General features: G+C 44.5%; 1 protein-coding gene across 4 annotated transcripts in view; it reads left to right on the top strand.

Annotated features, from left to right (window-relative positions):
• LOC145344813 (uncharacterized) overlaps nucleotides 1–21,411 on the top strand; it is a 1,415,987-nt gene that overhangs the window by 1,037,545 nt on the left and 357,031 nt on the right. For all 4 annotated transcript variants that reach the window (XM_080191980.1, XM_080191983.1, XM_080191981.1 and 1 more), the window contains one exon: nucleotides 4,558–4,662. In XM_080191980.1, coding sequence (XP_080048106.1) covers nucleotides 4,558–4,662 — 105 coding nt within the window. The remainder of the gene's footprint in view (nucleotides 1–4,557; nucleotides 4,663–21,411) is intronic.

Raw genomic sequence — 21,411 nt, forward strand, 5'->3', positions numbered from 1 at the left:
CCCTCTACCACAGCTCCTCCACGACTAGTGACTGGACCTACTTAAATCTTACCTGCCATGATGTGGATATGCCGGCGCTGGACTGGGGTAAACACAGTAAAAAGTCTGACAACACCAGGTTTAAGTCCAACCGATTTATTTGATAGTAAACTCACAAGCTTTTGGGTTTGTCCCTTCATCAGGTGAATGGAGAGTTCTGGCCTCAGACAGAGCATATAAGGCACAGACAGTTTACAGATTACTGATTAGAATGTGAATCTTTACACCTAACCTGCTATTCAAGTCCTAAAGTGGCCGACAATGTGAGTGGAAGGAGCACTGATCACAGGTTACAGAGATGTATATTGTCTCCAGACAGTACAGTAAGTGAGGTTTTGCAAACCCAGGCAAGTCACAGGGGTTACAGATAGTGCGACATGAACCCAAGATCCCTGTTGAGACCGTCCTCATGTGTGCAGAACTTGGCTATCAGTCTCTGCTCAGCGCAGAGTCGCTATTCCAAGGAGCTTTGGCAGAGTGTTGTCAACTTAATGATCCTTTAAGATTTCAAATATGAAATAAAAAGATAAAATTAAATATGAACTCAACAGGTCTGGCAGCATCTGTGTAAAGAAACAATGTTATTGTTTTGGTTCTAAATGGTCTTTCCACAATAGGAAATTTTAAGATTCTGGACGGTATCTAACAACCTTGTCCCGCCTGCCATTCGGTGAAATAAGATGGTAAGATTGCGGGCAAAGGAACATTTCAGAAACACTCTGGTTTCCTGCCGATTCCAATCTCGATGTGAAGATGCCGGCGTTGGACTGGGGTAAACACACAGTAAGAAGCCTCACAACACCAGGTTAAAGTCCAACAGGTTTGTTTGGTAGCAAGGGCCACCAGCTTTTGCTGCCAAATAAAAGCTAGTGGCTTTTGCTACCAAACAAACCTGTTGGACTTTAACCTGGTGTTGTGAGACTTCTTACTGTGATTCCGATCTCACCAGTCTCTTCGAGGTACAAATAATTTTGTGCCCAAAATGGGTAAGGTGCCAATTTGCAAGTCTTTACTGCATTTTGATATAGTTAGCGAGTGTGGCCTCCTCACTTACATTAGCCACCTTGACGGTCAAATGTCACACTGGCGAGAATTACAGCTGCTCTATATAAGTGAGTTTCAGGCACGGCAGTGACGAAGGCGAGCGAGGAGGTGAGTACCACTGAGTACTAACCTCTGGGTTGGGAGAGGGTGGGGAGGGAGGTCGCATCTGCAGCCATGGCGCAGGATGGGGTGTTGGCATGGGTGCAGTTGTTTGTGGGGGAGTTGGGGGGCTTGTGCCAGTCTGGGGGTCCTGCAGTCAGGGTTTGTGCTGGCTTGGAGCCCGTGCTCCTCCTGCCTATTGAATGACCACCCCCAAGGAGTTGCATATCAGGTCAATCCCCAAACCTACTGATGCCACCATGGTTGCCCTGCCGTCTGTCTGCTGGACAGGGTCTGTGGCTGACTGCTGACATACCTCCCCAGCCCCCACTAACAGAAACAAGCAGCAGCTCAGTTAGCTGCTGCTCCAGTCAAGGGAGCTCTGCTGGTGTTCATATGGCTCCTCACACTGCATGGATTCTGCAGCGATGCCTCCAATGGGAGCCCATCTCCTGATAGTCATGAGGTGCCCTCCCTCATCTGTCTGTCAGTAAGCCATTCCTGGAAGCCAGTGCTGGGAGACATTCAGGTGGATGCACCCATGTCCAAAGTTCATGGGTTCACAGTGAGGACTCTGGCCCACGCACCTCTATGCTGTCTGTGCCCACGTGGCGAGGTTGCAGTGCTGTTAGTCAACCAGTCGAGGCAGCACACGACCCTGGGATAATGCGGGTTGCCATCGCCCACACTCATGGGGAGGACGGGTCCCGGGATGGATAACTTCATAGATTGTTAGCCTGTCCCCCATCACCAGCGTGCTGGATGTGCAGGGGACTATTACTTGCGTGCATGTCGCCCTACAGATCCCAAAAACGCCAGGCACTGCGCTTTGTGAACAGGAAGGGATTCCACTCCCTGAACATGGGGGATCACAGGATGAAAATCATGCAGGTGTGTGCACACCACCCGGGGACCGTGCACGATTACTGCATCTTGCAGAGTTCTGAGATCCCTGGGATCTCTGGAGAGCAGCCCAGGCTGCCAGGCTCATGAAGGACAAGGGTTACCCACCAAGGGCTTAGCTAATGACTCCAGAGACTGATGAGGAAACCCATAATAATGAGGCCCACACTGCCACCCATCCATCACTGAGTGGTGCATCATGCTCCTGAAGATGCGGTTCCACTGCCTGGACTGCTCTGGCAGGGCGAGCAGGCGGATGCTCCTGAGGACTAAGAGGATGCAAAGGAGGAGGAGCAGGCTGAGGAGGAACAGGGGATGGAGGACATTCAGCAGCAAGAGTCCAGCAGGGCGGTAAGAGAGATCGTCATCGCCACAAGCTTCTATAATATAGGGCATGCAATCCATCACCTCCGACCTCCACCACCTAACACTTAGAGCCTTGGCAGATTGCAGACATTCTCTTCCTTTGGTGGTTTACAGACCATCAAATTGTATTGGTAATGTTGGGAATTGCATTAGACAGGAAGTCAGATGCATGTGTTGAAGGAACATCTGTGATTATGGGTGACACAGATTGGAAGATTGATTGGTGAGATAGATTGGGAGAGTCAAATTAGTTTGAATTCAATAGAGGAATTTCTGGAGTTCATATAGGATGGTTTTCTGGATCAATACAACAAGGAAATAGGTCATCCTAGAATGGATATTACACAATGAGAATGGATTAGTTGGCAGTCTTGTTGTGAGAGAACCTTTGGGGACGAGTGACCATAATATGGTACAATTCTTTGTCAGGGTGACAACACAGTCTTTGTGTTGAATTTGAGGAAAAACTGGAGTAAATCCCACTGTTTTTTTTATGTGGACTTTCCCACACTCTGTTCCTTATTGAGTGCCCAAGTGCGAATCACGCTGAAAATCAGTGGGCAGGGCCTATTCCCACCGGAGAGGCTGGCAGCATAACGCTGAGCAGGCCACGCGTATGCGCCGATTGATGCATGTGCAGGAGCCCCACACTGGCCAGCTGGATCACTGGCCAGCCCCATCACCCTCATTGGTGGTCATGCGAAACCTCCACAGCCCGATGGCTGACTACCACCCAGTCTTGACCCGCAGTCCCGACCTCCCTCCCGCTGTCACTGAGTCCACTGCAGAGGGCCAGCAGGAGGACCTGTCCCATTAGGCCCTGTCCCCATTCGGACCCACCCTCTTGTCACTGCCCGATGCCCCCTGGGCATTGCCACTTTGCCCGTTGGGTAGTGTCAGGGGGTCACTGCCACTGTCCAGGGGCATCCTCCCTCACCACTGACCTCCGAGGGGACTTTGGTGGCCCACCTTCGCTCCAGTGGGGTCCGGCTGCCATGTCCCGCAAGTGGGGACCTACTGTAACTCCACTGGAGGGAGTGGGGGGGTGCTGGTGGGGGCGGGTGGGAAGCCCACTAAATGGCCCTGTGTGACTCTCCCGACCTGCTGCGCAGCTTTAGCTGGGAGGATGGCCCTCACAGTGTCCCAGCCATAGATAGAGTGGAGAGAAAGATCAGCTTAATTTAAGGTACATCCATTCTAAATTCTGATGGCAGCAGGGAAAAGCTGTTCTTGAGTCAGTTGGTACATGATCTCAGAGTTTTGTACCTTTTTCCTGACGGAAGGAAGTGGAAGGGAATATGTATTAGCCTGGATTTTCTTTTCAACCCTCCAGATTAGGACTTCAATCCATACATTTCTGACGTAGAAGTGCCACCCAATGAGCGGTGGCTAAAAGTTCAGGACAATCTGGAGCAGAATGTTCGTGACAGAGCCAAATCTCAAGGCCTTTGTTGTCACAGCTCTGTTGCGACGCTTGGGGATTCAACAGCCAGGAGAACACAGAATTCTACAGTGCAGAAAGAGGCCCTTCGGCCCATCGAGTCTGCACCCACCACAATCCCACCCAGGCCCTACCCCCCTATCCCTACACATTTACCCACTAATCCCTCTAACCTACACATCCCTGGACACTAAGGGGCAATTTTAGCACAGCCAATCAACCTAACCCACACATCTTTGGACTGTGGGAGGAAACCAGGGCACCCGGAGGAAACCCACGCAGACATGAGGAGAATGTGCAAACTTCACACAGACAGTGAGCTGAGCCAGGAATTGAACCCAGGTCCCTGGAGCTGTGAAGCAGCAGTGCTAACCGCTGCGCTCCCGTGCCGCTCGCCTGAAAGTTCAAACCACTTAAACCATTTCGACTAAAAGGCAATGAATGAGTTTAAATAGTCTGAATAAATTTCCCATGTTTGTCAAGAGGCAAAGAGGAAGTGTGAGAGAACGAGCTGACTTGCTGTGCAGTTTAGCTGGTCAACGGGCATTTTGTGAACTTGTAAAACCAGATTATTTTGATGCTGCATGGACTGTTACGTGACATTAGCTGCCTGTTCCAGCTCAACTTGATTTATAGTTTTAATGTTTCATTTTCTTTCCTTCCAGACAAGAACTGCTCAACGGACATTGATGAATGTGCTTCTGATCCCTGCAAAAATGGGGCAACTTGTGTCAATATGATTGGCGAGTACTCGTGTGATTGTGCACAAGGTGAGCCGTCATGTTCAGAGGAGCAAATGAAGTGATAAATACCCTGCTAACTTTCTGTTTTATTTTTCAGCACATTGGAGTCATGGGGGCAGCTTGAAAGCCCATCCTGTTTTACTTTCAATTGTCAATAATATTAAGAAAGCTTGCATTGCAACCAAGTGTGTTACCACCAAAGCATCATTTCCAAGTGTGTAATACATATTTCAATGCCATTCTTTTCTTTTGAAATTTACTGCATAAATCCCACAGGAGAGCTGTTACATATTGATGAGCCTACGCACCTTGCAGAGGTTCATGGATAAAGCTTGCTGCTATCTATTCTGCACTCCGTGGGGGATTTTATTTTTATTTCATTAACACATGCACAGACGTTTGAGATGCTTGAAATCCTGTCTTTCGTGCTGCAGTGTCAGGAAGGTTAGGCTGACAAAGTTAAGGCTTCTGTAATATTATTTATGGCAACAACAAAAAAAGGAAGTACAAAATAATCCGGCTGCAGAAATTGGATGTTTCTGTGACTTTGGGAGCATCACTGCATTGTGCAGAAATCAGAGGTCGCTAGGAAGCAAGTTCAAGCAAAGTCTTGGGGTGTCATTTTCGGCGACTAGTGCAGAACAACATGATTATTTAAACAACCTTTTTTTCTCAAGTTGGACAAATTATTCTGGATTATTAACACGCTATTTACCATGGCAGCTGCGGCCATTTCACACACACACTATTCATCTACAGACATCAAAAAAAAGATCCATCTCCAAGTGCTACTCCAGGTGAGCTGTCCAACTTGTGGTCCTGAAACATTTTCTAAATTGCCTTTAAGTGGGGCAGTGGCAGGGGAAGGTTTTGGAGGGCCCATTGACCCATTTGGCCAATCAGGCTGGAGTATGTGAATCTTGTGTTGGGTTCGGACTCTCCTGGGCATCTTGGAGTTGGAGCTGAAGTAATTGGTTGCATTATTCTCACTCTCAGCATCTCGTTCTTAGTGTAAATACATAGTTCTTGTTGTTACTGCACCTGGTTGTCGCGTCCAGGATATTACAGTGCCATCACAAGCCTTCTTAGAAACCTTCTAAATTGACTCACATATCCATAGAACCAACCAGAGAACCCTACAGTGCAGAAATAGGCCCTTCGGCTCATCGAGTCTGCACCGAACACAACCCCACCCAAGCCCTATCCCCATTTCCCTACATATTATGCCCACTAATACCTCTAACCTCAGCTACCCTGGACATTAAGGGACAATTTCTTAGCATGGCCAATCAACCTATCCTGCACATCTTTGGACTGTGGGAGAAAACCGGAGTACCCGGAGGAAACCCACAAAATTGTATTTTGAATCTTTGAAATGATCGAACTTAATAGGACAGCAAGATCCCTCACAATGATACTCCTTGTATAGTGCTTTTTGATGGCACAGTGGTAAGCTGAAAGATAGGGTGATAGGAAAGAAACCCAGAGAACCATGGATGACCAGACATATTCAGAATAAAATGAGAAGGAAAAGGACAATAAACAAAGTACAGGGTGGTTGAGAAAGCAATTAGGAAAGCAAAGAGTGGATTTGAGAAAACTCTAGCTCATAAAAGTAGGGAAAATCCCAAGATATCCTATCAGTGCATTAATGAGAAGAGGATAACCAGGGAAAGAGTAGGAGCCTTTGGGGACCAAGGGGGCAATCTGTGGGTGGAGCCAAAGGATGTTGGTAGTGTTGAATGAATACTTCACATCTATCTTCACCCAAGAGAATGAGGATGAAGGTATGGAATTCAGAGAGAAAGGCTATGAGGTTCTTGTGCAAATTGACATAAGGAAGGACAAGGTGTTGGAGGTTTTGGCAGGCTTAAAAGTGGACACTCCTCCAGGTCTGGATGAACTGTGTCCCAGTATGCTGTGAGAAGCCAGGGAGGCAATTGCATGGACTCTGACCCAAATTTTTAGTTCCTCTATGGCCACAGGGTAGGTGCCAGAGAATTGGAGAACAGCTAATGTGATTCTGCTATTTAAGAAGTGTTGTAGAAATAAGCCAGGAAACAACAAACCAGTGAGTATTACGTCAGTGGTAGGGAAACTATTGCAGAAACTTCTGTAGGAGAACACCTATCTACCCTTGGAGAAGCAAAGTTTGGTATGTATAGCTTTGTCATGCCTAACAAATTTGATTGAATCTTTTGAGGAGGTGACCAGGTGTACAGATGACAGTAGTGCCGTTGATGTAATTGATATGGATTTCAGCAAAGCCTTTGATAAGATCTCACATGGGAGACTTACAAAGAAAGTAAATGCACATAAGATACAGGGTAATTTGATAAAGTGAATTCAAAATTGGCTCAATTGTTGGAGACAGAGGGTAATGATAAAAGGCTGCTTTAGTGACTAGAGGCCAATGACATACCACAGGGATCTGTGCTGTGCCTCTTATTATTCATCATTAATAAAAATGACATTGATGATAATATGGCATTAGGATTAGTAAGGTTGCAGATGACTGAATGGACTGCAAGGTGGCCTCAAGCAAGGCTAAGGTTGGTGAAGTCTGTCTTCTAATCAATATTGCTTGCTGCTCAGACGTAGCAAAACTGGCTAGTTTCTGCTCATGATGTGGGCATGCCGGCGTTGGACTGGCGTAAACACAGTAAAAAGTCTGACAACACCAGGTTTTAGTCAAATAAATAGGTTGGACTAAAACCTGGTGTTGTCAGACTTTTTACTAGTTTCTGCTCCCCAGACCTAGAACACCTGACACAGCAATGCCAACCCCTACTACCTGCTGCAGGAGATCACCTCTGTTATCCTGACAGCAGTTTACATCCCACTCCATGCAGACCTGAAGACTGTGCTGGACGAAGTATATTCCACCAGAAATCGCCATGAGATGAAACATCCTGAGGCCTTGTTCATCATTGCCGGGGACCTCGACCAGGCCAAGCTCAAGAGTGTCATACCAAAATATTACAAACACATTTGCTATGATACTCACCAATTTTAAAAGATGCACAGATGTTTACAGATGCACCATAGAAAGCATCCTCTCCACTTGGTATGGCTCCTGCTGTGACCAAAATTGCAAGAAACTACAAAAGAGTTGTCAACATATCCCTGTCCATCATAAAAGCCAGCCTCCCATTCATAGATTCCATCAACACTTCTGCTGCCTTGGAAAAGCCAGCATAATCAAGGACCTGATGTACCCCGGACATATTCTCTTCCACCTTCTTCCATCGAGAAAAAGATATAAAAGTCTGAGATCATTGATCAACCAACTCAAGAACAGCTTCTTCCCACTGGACCTTTGAATGAACCTTCCACATATTAAGCTGATCCTAGCTATGACTGTAACCACCTCTCCTTCCCTTCTCCCTTATGTATGCTGTGAATATTATGTTTTGTTTTATAGTATGCAAGAAGCAATACTTTTCCCTGTGTCCCAATACATCTGACAATAAATCAAACCAAATCAAAGACACAAAGATTGGCCAGGTGTGAGGCTGAGAGTTTTGGCTTCAAGAAGATATACACAGGATGTTCAAATGGTCAGATAAGTGGCAGGTGGAGTTTAACCCTGAATTCTCTGAGGTGGTACACTTCTAATTTGACAGTGAAGTATTCAATGAACAGCATGACATTGAAGTTCTGTGGAACAAAGGGACCTTGGATCTCTGATGGCAGGAGGATATATGGGACACTTGCCTTTATCAATCGAGGCATAGATTACAAAAGGAGGGAAGTCATGTGGTAATTGACTAGGGCTTTGGTGAGGCCACGACTGGAGTTCTGTGTGCAGTTCTGGTTGCCATATTCTCAGAATGATGTGATTGTATTGGAGGGGTGCAGAGGAGATTCACCAGGATGCTGCCTGGGATGGAATATTTAAGTTATAAAAAGAGTTTGGACAGGCTTGTTTTGTTATCGTTAGAACAGAGACAACTGAGGGATGACCTGATTGAGGTGTGCAAGATTATAAGGGGCATGGACAGAATGAATAAGGAACAGTTGTTCCCATTAGTTGAAGCATCAGTCCAAGGTGAGGGGCAGAAGTTTTAGGAGGGTTGGAAGGAAAATCCTTTTTACCCAGAAGGAATCTAGAATGCACTGCCTGAGAAAATGTACCTGGATAAGCATTTGGCATGTCATAACATCAAGTCTATGGACTAATGGGAACAACTGTTCCCTATTCATTCTGTCCATGCCCCTTACAATCTTGCACACCTCAGTCAAGTTCTTAAACTGTTCAATCTAATTCTAATTATCGTGGGCCGAAGGGCCTGTTCTGCGCTGTAATGTTCTATGTTCTATGTTCTATGTTCTAACAGGTAGTAAGTAAACAATTGTCAGAGATCTTTCAAATCTCAATTCTAAAACTTTTTTATAATTTCCTTTTGGTCTCTTAATCGTTCTTTCCCTCTCTCTTAATTTCCATTTCTGTCACTGCTTTAACCTGAATTCACCTCATTTCATTTTCCATCATTCCACCTTTTGTTTGGATTGTTAGTAAAATTCACACCTTGTAATCTTGTGAAACAAAAGAGTGACTAAACCCAGATGCATTCGGATATTTTTATTCAATCGTTCCGTGCATGCGAAAAAGGTGAGAATTCCCAGCTGCGTTCTCCATACAAGTTGGCATCTGAAACGATAAAGGAAACATTGCCTTGACCAGAAAATCTTCTCCTGTTTCTAATTCTTTGCCACCCCCTGTTTTTGGCTTCCTTCCCGCAATCTGAATATTTAATTTTCTTGAATATCGTAAATATAATTACAGAGGTGAGATGGTGGCAGAGTAGTAATGTCACTGGGTGAGTAACCCAAAGGCTCGGACTAATGATCAGCAGACAGAGGTTCACATTTCACCATGGCAGCTGGTGGAATATCAATTCAATTAATATATTTTTGAATGTTTTATTTTCTGTCCAAGAGGGCATTAGTAACCAGATGGGTTCTGGCTTCCTTAAGAGACTATTTACTTAAACAAGTTTTTTTTTTAGTTAATTAATTAAATTTAAATTCCCCCAGCTGCAATGGCTGGCTTTGAACTCATATTGCTGGATTATTAGCCTAGCTGCCCACGTTATGATTATAGTACCAAACGAAGGAACCAGCATAATCTATTTTGTCCGCCTTTGGCTTTTTGCAATGTTCTTGCGAACCCTAATGCAAACTGGAGGAACAGCACCTCATCTTCCAATTGGGTACTTCTACAGACTTCTGGACTGAATATTGAGTTCAACAGCTTCAAAACATGAACTCTCTCGTCCGCCTTCAACCCACTTCTACTTGTTTTATTTCATTGTGTTCCATCCTATTCTTCTCACCTCCATTTTCCGCTTTCTATTTCAGCTCTCCTTCTTGCCTGCCCCCTAATCCTCCCTCCTTCAGGGCAACTGCCACATTCCCCAAGCCGTCTTTCAAAAATCTGCACCTCTGTTCTGCCATTCACGCATTCTGATCACTTAATGGACACTTATAGAACCTTATGTATCCTCAAATACATTCCCTTTGTCCCATCCCACCACTCCACCCCAGCCTCATAGTATAAATCTCCGCAGATTCTCTTCGCTCTCAGCTGTGATGAAGGACCGTCTGGACTCGAGACATTGGCTCTATTCTCTCCCCGCGGATGCTATCAGCATTTTCCAGTATTTTCTGGTTTCGAGTCTAGAGGGCAGTCTTGCACTGGACAGAGATGTATCTCGGTTTGTTTACTAATATCACGAGTAGGCTTACATTAACGCTGCAATGAAGTTACTGTAAAAGTCTCCGAGTCACCAAGTTCCCAGAGCCTGTTCGGCTGCACTGAGGGAGACTTTAGCATGACCTAACCAGCACATCTTTCAGAGTTGTGGGAGGAAACCGGGGCACCTGGAGGAAGCCTATGCAGACACGAGGAGAACATGCTGACTCCACACAGACAGCAACCCAAGCCAGGAGTCTAACCCGGGTCCCTGGCATTCTGAGACAGCAGTGCTAACCGCTGTGCCACTGCATTACCATGTTGAGGCAAACATGGAGACAGCTCCTACTCTAGACCTTATACTATATAGATGTATATATTAGTTGTTAAACTAGTACACACCCTGCGTAAGACTGAGGCTGAGCTCCAAGCCATTGTCAACATCTTCATCAAGATGTACGGGAACATAGGCCCGACAGTAAATATCTGTAAGATACAAGTCCTCTACCAACCTGCGCCCCACCACACAGCATTGACTCCATCTCATCAAAATCCACAACAAGGTCTTGGACAACTCAGACAACTTTGAGAGTGTCAGTGAAGCATTTTCCATGCCCTCCTGGAGCTTGCTTGATGTCAAAGCTCTGAGTAGAGCACTTGTTTTAGGAGTCTCATGTCAGGTATGCAAACAACGTAACCCCCAGCAGAGCTGATCGAGCATGAGCAATGCTGCAATGCTGGGATTCATCGTCAACAAGGGCAGACATTGATGATCACGTTCGACATCACCTTCAGTATGCCAGCATGGCTTTCAGTCACGCGAGGAAGAGAATGTTTGAAGACCAGGACATCAGGTCGACCGTGCCATAGACCATGAACTTAGACCATGAACAATGGTTTGGAGCTCAGCCTTAGTCTTATGGAGGGTGCGTAAGTGTTTATTAAGCACTAGTTTAGCAACTACTATATACATCTGTGTAGTATAAGGTCTAAAGTAGGAGCTGTCTCCATGCTTGCCTCAACATGGTAGCGTAGTGGCACAGCAGTTAGCACTGCTGTCTCAGAATGCCAGGGACCCGGGTTAGATTCCTGGCTTGGGTCACTGTCTGTGTGGAGTCAGCATGTTCTCCTCGTGTCTGCGTAGGCTTCCTCCAGGTGCTCCGGTTTCCTCCCACAAGTCTGAAAGGTGTGCTGGTTAGGTCATGCTAAAGTGTCCCTCAGTACTGCTACCTGCACTCCTATATGGATCAGGAATGTGGACGATGTACAACAGGCACTTCAAAACCCTAGAGAAGTAGCACCAGCACTGCCTCCTGCAAATCTATTTGCAGGATAAGCGCATCAATGTCAGTGTTCTCGCCCAGGCCAACATCCCAGCATTGAAGTATTGATCATGCTCGATCAGCTCTGCTGGGGATCACGTTGTCTGCGTACCTAACATGAGACTCCCAAAACAAGTGCTCTACTCAGAGCTTTGACGTCGAGCGAGCCCCAGGAGGGCAGGGAAAATGCTTCAACGACTCTCTCAAAGTCTCCTTGAAAAAGTGCAACATCCTCACCAACACCTGGGAATCCTTGGCCCGAGACTGTCTGAAGTGAAGGAAAAGAATCCGTGAAAGAGCTGAATAGCTTGGGTTTCATCACTGAGAGCAAGTAGAAGCTAGGGGTCAACAGTGAAAGGAACATGTGCCAACCTGGACACCCCACTCACCTGCTCATCCAACCATCTTCTGCCCCACCTGTGACAGAGACTGGACCACACATTAGACTCCTGAGTCACCTGAGAATTCAGTTTTAGTGTAGAATAGAGTCATCCTTGACTCTGAGGGACCACCTGAGCAGAAGAAGAATTAATATATTGTAAGTACACTAGTATTTAATAAACACATTGTTAAACTGTGCAAGGCTCAGAACCTCTTTGTAAGACTTACCAAAGTGCCTGAAGATTCCTACAACAGCTAAGATCAATGTGGATGGCCATAAAACATTAGACAAGGGTCATGGGTGGAGAGGGGGACTGGTGGTGTTGAGATGGCGGCGAGGGCTCGTTGGGCTGAAGGGCCTGTTTCCCAGGCTGTTTTTGTTCTTTGTTCTTTGTTCTTAAAGGATCCCTGAGAGTGTACTGAGTGTTTCAACTGTGATCCAAGGGTAACACTGAGAACTATTCTGTTCGTTGCAACACATCGAGAAATTGAAATAACGTAAGATGACTGATGTTGAAAAGCAGAACGATGCAACATAATTGATTCAAAACAATGAGAAATGAACATAATATTGCTGATACCAGCACAGTAAACCAAAAAGAAATGAAGCAATGCTTTATGCTTGATCTACTGTAATAGGACCAGATGCATTGTGCTGTGGCTAATGCAGTACGAGAGGATAATTTGTGCTGAGGTTTGTGTGGAACATTCAGAGGCAATGTACTATTTCTGGGCACAATGCAGTAAGCCACAGGCTATTGGAAGTAATGAAATGCAAATAGAGACACACGCCAAATGCTACAGTAGGATAAATCAAAACATAAGGATTCCTTAAAATTAGGAGGAGGAAGTGTTAACGATAAGGAATAATGCGCTTAGATAATAGAGAGCTGCAATGAGAAAAGCAAGCAAAATTCCCACAAGTGGTACAACATAGGTTTGAAATGCAAAGTTGAATTAAGACCAGTATTAGAAACAATGTTGAGCAGCAATTAATGGAATGGTGCAGGGATTGAAGGGCACTTGGGTAACAAGGTACTATATACCTGTTAGAGACATTTGTGTGAAGAGTCTTTTCCATTCTTTCTTAATGCTGTTTAATTCAAACCGAGGGACAGGCAATTCTGTCCCCTGTTGATTGATTAGTCACGGCTCATGACCTATCATTGAGACATGCATTAACATTGTTAATGGCTGTTAAAAGAAAAGAACTTTGATGCAAACAGTCAGAACTATTAGTGACAAATGAAGTTTTTTAATCACACTGTCCCTCAAAGGAGGCAGCAGTTTGACAGGTAAATTATTGTTGGTCAGTTAATTGCTCTGTTACAGGGGAGGCTGTGGCAGGGTAGGAGGGAAACTATTATTTGGAAGGGATAAAATGAACTTTTCTTGTCTATGCTTTTCAATGTTAGACCAGCCCACAAAAGAAATGTGTTTGTACACCCCACAAACACAGCATTCACTGATAACTGGATAAGGCTACAGTGTCCTGTTGCTGCAGTAGATTTGTTAAAAGGAACGACAATCACCTTGATTCATACCAGCTTTATTAGTGAAGCGCTTTATAGACTTTACCATCATGAACTGTTGCAACTGCTGTTATCATCCTGTCAAATGCTTGATCACGGTGGCACAGTGGTTAGCATTGATGCCTCACAGCGCTAGGGATCTGTGTTCGATTTCCGGCTTGGGTCGCTATCTGTGTGGAGTTTGCACGTTCTCCCCGTGTCTTCGTGGGTTTCCTCCGGATGCTCCGGTTTCGTCCCACAGTCCGAAAGACATGCTGGTTAGGTGCATTTACCGGAGCAGGTGCCAGAGTGTGGTGACTAGGGGAATTTCACAGTAATTTCATTGCAGTGTAATGTAAAACTTACTTGTGACTAGTAAATAAACTTTTACTTTAATGTGATCAGGTTTGTAATACAAATGGGGAAAGATACCACGAAAGCTCTCCAAAGCGGAGTCTGAGCTCAACAGGCTGCTCTCTGTCTGCCAACAAATTTTTAATTTTCATGTTATTGAATTACTGGCATGAGATTCTAATTTTTTTAATGCATTTTCTGGGACATGAGCATCACTAGCATTTATTGCACATCCCTAACTGCCCTTCATTTTAGAGGATATTTAAGTCAGCTACAGAGATCTGGAGTCATGTCGGCCAGACCAGGTAAGGATGGCAGATTTTCTTACTTAAAGAATATTAGAAAATAGAACATAGAACATTACAGCACAGAACTGGCCCTTCAGCCCACGATGTTGCACCGACCAATTAAAAAAGCAATGACCCTCTAACCTAAACCAATCCCTTTCCATCCATAAACCTATCCACGGATCTCTTAAACGCCCCCAAACTAGGCGCATTTACAACTGCAGCAGGCAGGGCATTCCAATCCCTCACCACCCTCTGGGTGAAGAACCTACCTCTGACATCGGTCCTATATCTACCACCCCTTAATTTAAAGCTATGCCCCCTCGTGCTAGCTTTCTCCACCCGAGGAAAAAGGCTATCACTGTCCACCCTATCTAAACCTCTAATCATCTTATATGTTTCAATAAGGTCCCCTCTTAGCCGCCTTCTTTCTAACGAAAACAACCCCAAATCCCTCAGTCTCTCCTCATAGGACCTTCCCTCCATACCAGGCAACATCCTGGTAAACCTCCTCTGCACCCTCTCCAATGCCTCCACATCCTTCCTATAATGTGGGGACCAGAACTGCACACAGTACTCCAAGTGCGGACACACCAGAGTTTTGTACAGTTACGCACCAGAGTTTGTACAGTTAGTGAACCAGATGGGTTTTTACAAGAATTGACAATGGTTTTCATGGTCATGGTTTTAATTCCTGTTTTATAATAAATCCAAATTTCACCATCTGCTTGATGGGATTCAAACTTGAGTCCCCAGGTCTTGCTCCTGGTCTCTGGATTACTAGTGGTCTCTTATCTTCGGGTAAGCATTCTCCAAGCCGGCCTTCATGACACACGACAGCGCAGAGTCGCTGAGCAGAAACTGATAGCCAAGTTCCATACATATGAGCACGGCCTCAACCGGGATCTTGGGTTCATGTCACACTCTCTGTAACCCACATGACTTGCCTGGGCTTGTAAAATCTCACTTACTGCCCTATCTGGAGACAATACACATCTCTTTAACCTATGCTAATGCTATCTCCACTCACATTGTCTGCATCTTTAAGACTTGAATAGCAGGTTAGCTGTAAAGACTTGCATTCTAATCAGTATTCTGTAAACTGTGTGCGTCTTTATATGCCCTTCTCTGATCAGAACCTTCCACACGCCTGATGAAGGAACGCCATTTCTAAAAACTTGTAAGATTACTATCACATAAACTGGTTGAACTCTAACCTAGTGTTGTGAGACTCCTTACTGTGTTTACTAGTGCAGTGACAGTACCACTGTGCCACTGCCTGTCCCTAGAACCATGGAATCCCTACAGTGCAGAAGTCCACAGAGTCGATACCAATCCTTGTTGTTTTGATTTGATTTGATTTATCATTGTCAGGTGTGTTAACATACAGTGAAAAGTATTGTTTCTTGCGCGCTATAAATACAAAACATACCGTTCGTAGCGAAGGAAATGAGAGAGTGCAGAATGTGGTGTTACAGTCATAGATAGGGTGTAGAGAAAGATCAACTTCCTCCAAGGTAAGTCCATTCAAAAGTCTGACAGCAACAGGGAAGAGTTCTTGAGTCGGTTGGTACGTGATCTCAGACTTATGTATTTTTTCCCCGAAGGAAGAAGGTGGAAGAGAGAATGTCCGGGGTGCATGGAATCCTTAATTATGCTGGCTGATTTGCCAAGGCAGCGGGAAATGTAGACGGAGTCAATGGATGAGAGGCTGGTTTGTGTGATGGATTGGGTGACATTCACCACCTTTTGTAGTTCCTAGCAGTCTTGGGCAGAGCAGGAGCCATATCAAGCCATGATACAGCCAGAAAGAATGCTTTCTATGGTGCGCCTGGAAAAGTTGGTGAGAGTCGTAGCTGGCATGTCCAATTCCCTTAGTCTTCTGAGAAAGTAGAGACATTGATGGGCTTTCTTAGTTATAATGTCAGCATGGGGTGATCTGGTTGTTCATGATCTGGATACCTAAAAACCTGAAGCTCTCAATCCTTTCTACTTCATCCCCATTGATGTAAACAGGAGCATGTTCTCCTTTACACTTCCTGAAGTCAATAACAATCTCCTTCATTTTGTTGACATTGAGAGAAAGATTATTGTTGCCGCACCAGTTTACCCGATTCTTTATCTCATTCCTGTACCCGGTCTTGTCATTGTTTGAGATCCGATCCAGTACGGTGGTGTTGTCAGCAATCTTGAAAATCGAATTGGATGAGAGTCATAGGTGTACACCCAGTCATAGGTGTACACGGAGTACAGTAGGGGGCTGAGAACCACAGCCTGGTGGGGCACCGGTGTTGAGGATGATTGTGGAGGAGGTGTCGTTGCCTATCCTTACTGATTATGGTCTGCGAGTTAGGAGTTTCAGGATCCAGTCACAGAGGGAGGTGCTGAGGCCCAGGCCACAGAGTTTGAAGATGAGTTTTGTGGGAATAATAGTGTTGGAGGCCGAGCTGTAGCCAATAAATCAGAGCCTGACATAGGTATCCTTGTTATCTAGGTGTTCCAGGGTTGAGTGCAGGGCGACTGAAATGGTGTCTGCTGTCGACCTGGTGCGGCGGTAAGCAAATTGCAGTGGATCCAGGTAGTCCGGGAGGCTGGAATTGATTCGTGCCATGATTAATCTTTCAAAGCAATTCATAATGATGGATGTCAGAGCCACCGGCCGATAGTCATTAAGGCACGCTGCTTGGTTTTTCTTAGTTACCAGGATGATAGTCATCTTCTTGAAGCAGCGAGGGAACTCAGATTGTCGTAAAGAGGGTTTGAAAATGTTTGTGAATACCTCCGTCACCTGATCCACGCAGGATCTGAGTGCGCGTCCTGGTACCCCATCCAGGCCAGTTGCTTTCTGTAGGTTGACCTTCAAGAAAGCTGCTCTGATATCTGCAATGGTGACCACCAGATACAGATTCTCCAATCTTCTAAAAGAGCATTCCATCTAAACCCACCCCCTGCCTTATCCCCATAACCCTGTGCATTTACCATGGCTAATCCATCAAAGCTGCAGACTTTTGGACTGTGGGAGGACACCCACGTAGACATGGGGACAACGTGCAAACTCCACACAGACAGTCACCCAAGGCCGGTACTGAACCCGGGTCTCTGATACTGTGAGGCAGTAGTGCTAACCACTGTACTAACATACTGCCCATTTTGAGGTTTTTAAAACAATTAAAAAATATGATAGTGTAGATGTGAGGGTGAAGGAATGGGGATAGTACTTTCTGTAGAGGGAGACACCAGAATGATTGGGGCCATGAGAGTTGGGTCATTCATGGATGATGTCAGGTGGGACTTGCTCATACAAAGGATAGTGGAAAGCAAGAACTCTCTTCCCTGAGAAAATGGTTGAGGTTGGGGTTAATTGAAAATTTCACAACTGAAATTGACAGATCGTAGTTAAGTGGGAGGATTAAAGATTATGGACCCAAGCTGGGTAAGATGAAGTTAAGACATAGATTAGCAATGACCTGCTAGTATGGCAGAACAGGCTTCAATGACTGAATGGCCTCCTCCTGTTCTTGCTGTGTATGAATCTAATCAGTTTCCTCCATGTAATTTAGGATATTGTACACCATCTTTTAGAAATTGGGATGCAGCCCCTGGAGTTGTATAAGTCAGTTTTCGCACAGCTCTCATACAAGGGGTGATGCGGGGGCGTGAAAATGTTTGAAAATCTCTGCTCCACATCTTTGCACTGCACTGGTAGCCAGTATGGTCAATGTCGAGTCAAGCTTTCCAAATGGGCTGTTCCTGCTGTATGCAAAGACTCTCAATCCAGTGAAAGTATGTAGGCTCTGACTCCTTAAGAAAGTGGAGAAACTGCAGAAGAACTTTTTAATGGGTCAGCTAAACCAATTGTGGAAGAAACCCGATTTGCCAACATTTTCTAGCTTAGAAATGACCATTGGAGATATTAGTCAATCAATACTTAACATGTTGACCTCATCACAATTGCTTTTATTCATATGGGTATCAGTGGCAAGGCTGGCATTTATTGACTATCCCTTGTTATCATGAAAAAGCAAGCTTCTTGAAATGCCATAATACTTGTTACATCTTTGATGCAACTGAACGACCTGCTAAGCCACTTCAGAGGGTTGTTACGATTTAATAACATTGGTGGGAGACTGAAGTCACATGTAGGCGGGACCTCATATTGCTAGCATCTAAAAGGATGTTAGTGAATCAGTTAGATTTTTTGACAACACAATAGCTCTATGTTGCTGTTACAGTGACCAGCTTTTTTATTTCCAGATGTTACTTTTTATTTTTGAATATTTAATTGAAATTCTCAAACTGCTTTCACAAACTTTAAACTAGAATTCTCTATTATTGATCAAAGCCTCTGAATTAGTAGTCCAGAAACACAATGCATAAACCACCATATCCTGCATTAGTTCTCTAGTAATATAACCACTATGCCAATGTACCTCAGCAGAAATATTAAATGATTTAGAATATACAGGTTAATGTGTAAATTATCTTTGTCAGAATGTAATATAAACATGTCTTTTGTCAGCTGATAGCACCAGCAGACATCGCTAGGGTTATAAACTCAAACCAGATATTCAAAAACTAATTCTGAGAAAACAGCATGGATTGCAGGAAGAACTGCATTGCTGCCATGAGAAACTGCATGAAATGTTAAAATGTCACCCTGACTGCAAAATTAGTTCACGAAGCCAGGAGCACAAGAACAGATATTGGGAGGTGAATTGAATGAAGAAGCAAGGTTTAAAAAAAAATTGTGAAGCTGATGAAGGGAAACAAAGCAAGGGAAATAAGATTAGCATGTTAGCAGGAGGGAAGTGTGATGATCATGGTTGGTAATACCATTGCACAGGCTGTTATTTGAATTCCATAATCTCAGACAAGTTCATTGAAGCTGCTAAACATCTGAATGAATATTTAAGCGTTGACCATACTGGCTTCCAGTGCTGTGCAAACTAGTGGAGCTTTCAAGTTATTTTGTATTTCCTGTATGAGGGCCATACAAATACTGTTTTGCACAATTGAAGCCTATCATGATAAAATTTTGGTTTGAGATAAGAAACATGGTCTGAAACTAATGTCTTAAACTTAAATAGTGACAAATGACAATGAAGACAAAATTAACCAAAGTAGGCTAATGAAATATGTTAGTAGGTAAGATGGTAGAGAAACAGTGACAGACACTTAAGTTAATATTTCATAACTGCCAATGACTCTATGCAAAGGATGAGTCATTGATGGCTAACTGAAGAAATTAAGGATGATACCAAATTGAAAGAAAAGCTGTACAATGCTGTAAGAATTAGTGGTAGGGTAGAAGATTTGGAAAAGTTTCGAAAACAACAAGGGCATCTGAATAAATAATCAATAGTGATAATTAGAATGTGAAAGTAAACTAGCAAGAAGTATAAAGCAGACAGGAAGAGCTTCTAAAAAGATAGAGAATAGAGAAAGTAAACATTGGTCTCTTCCCTTTCTATGTATTTTGTTGGGTTCCACAATACCCTGGACTATTCTTTCACTATGCTAACATCCAGCTGCCATGTCTTTGCCCAGCACCATCCCACATGGCCATATGAGATCATAGAAGATCAAAGAAACCCTACACTGCTGAAAAAGGCCATTTGATCCATCGAGTCTGCACCAACCACAATCCACCAGGCCCTACCCCCATATCCCTACATATTTACCTGCTAACCCTTCTAACCCTCACATCTCATGATACTAAGGGGCAATTTTAGCACGGCCAATCAACCTAACCCACACATCTTTGGACTGTGGGAGGAAACCGGAGCACCCAGAGGAAACCCACGTGGACACGAAGAGAATGTGCAAACTCCACACGGACAGTGACCCGAGCCAGGAATCAAACCCAGATCCCTGGAGCTGTGAAGCAGCAGTGCTAACCATTGTGCTACCGTGCCAGCCCTTCAATCATTTAGCCCTTTTAACCATTCCATAAGTTCACAGCCAATCTACAACATAACTCCATCATTTCTCCATATTCCTTTAATATGCCAAAAATCTATCAATTTCAGTTTTAACATTAATACTTGGTCTGTAAACTTCCTGTTTGCACAATGAGTTACAAACCATGACAATCCTTTGTTTGTAAATGTGTCCCCTAATTTCAACCCTGAAAACTTCAGCTATGATTTTTTATATCATTCCCCTCCATTGCACTAGATGAATAATTTCCCTCATAACTTAGAATCCACATATCATTCTGGTAAACCTACGCTGAACTCCCTCAAGGCTGGGATATGCTTCCAAAGATGTGGTGCTCTCAGAATGCTAGGTGTGGCCCAACTAAGGCTTTGTATAGCTAAAGCATGACTTCTACCACCTTGCATTCTAGTCTTCTCAATGCAATGTCCATCATTCTCTGCTGGCATTGATATTCCTTCAATGAATAAGGATGTGGGAAGGGTTTCTGGGGTTGGGGGGATATGAGAAGAGTTTCTGGGGTTTGGGGGAGGTGGGGGTGTTGCCTGCAGCTCAGTATCTATAGTTTCTTCAGTGCGAGAGAGACTTTGGACAGCCATTCACTCACACATCAGGGATTAAGAACTGTGCGTGCAAAGGTTTGCATAGCCTTCAGCACCAAATAATGTAGTGGAGGCTTTGTGGGTGAACAAAGTGAATATTTGTTATAGAGCTATTTACAGAGGTGAACTTTCTACACTTGTGCCTACTTTCACCCCTGCCAACTTGATGCCTATAACTTCCTATCCTTACTTACCCTCTCGTACATTTAGGTGCTTCCCCAGGGTCCGTAGCTGAGATTGAGGAGACCTCAGTCTCCTTCCATGCCCTGTTGCCTGAGATAACCTTAACAGGCGTCCTGAGATAATCTTAGTAAAGTCTCGCAACTGGACCTTGAGGACCCTGGCCTGCTGTCAGGCAGCATGGATGTTGCAGTGCTGCCCTCATTGGTGGTGCGGGGCAGTAAGTCAGTATACAGAAAATAAAAAAGGCAAATGGAATGTTAGAATTGCAAAAGGACTTGAGTATAAAAGTAGAGAAGTGTTGTTGCAATTGTGAAGGGTTTTGGTGAGACCACATCTGGAGTATTGTGCCCAGTTTTGATCTCCTTATTTAAGGAATGGTGTGGTGGCTTTGGAGATGGTTCAGAGGAAGTTCACCAGATTGTCCCACAGACCCCTCATCTCTGGAATCAATCTAGAAAAAGAGGTCACAGGTACAGTTTGAGAGGCAGTAGAGTTAAAAAT

Source organism: Carcharhinus amblyrhynchos, chromosome 7 (assembly GCF_965287045.1).
Source record: "Carcharhinus amblyrhynchos chromosome 7, sCarAmb.v2.hapA, whole genome shotgun sequence".
Taxonomy (NCBI): domain Eukaryota; kingdom Metazoa; phylum Chordata; class Chondrichthyes; order Carcharhiniformes; family Carcharhinidae; genus Carcharhinus; species Carcharhinus amblyrhynchos.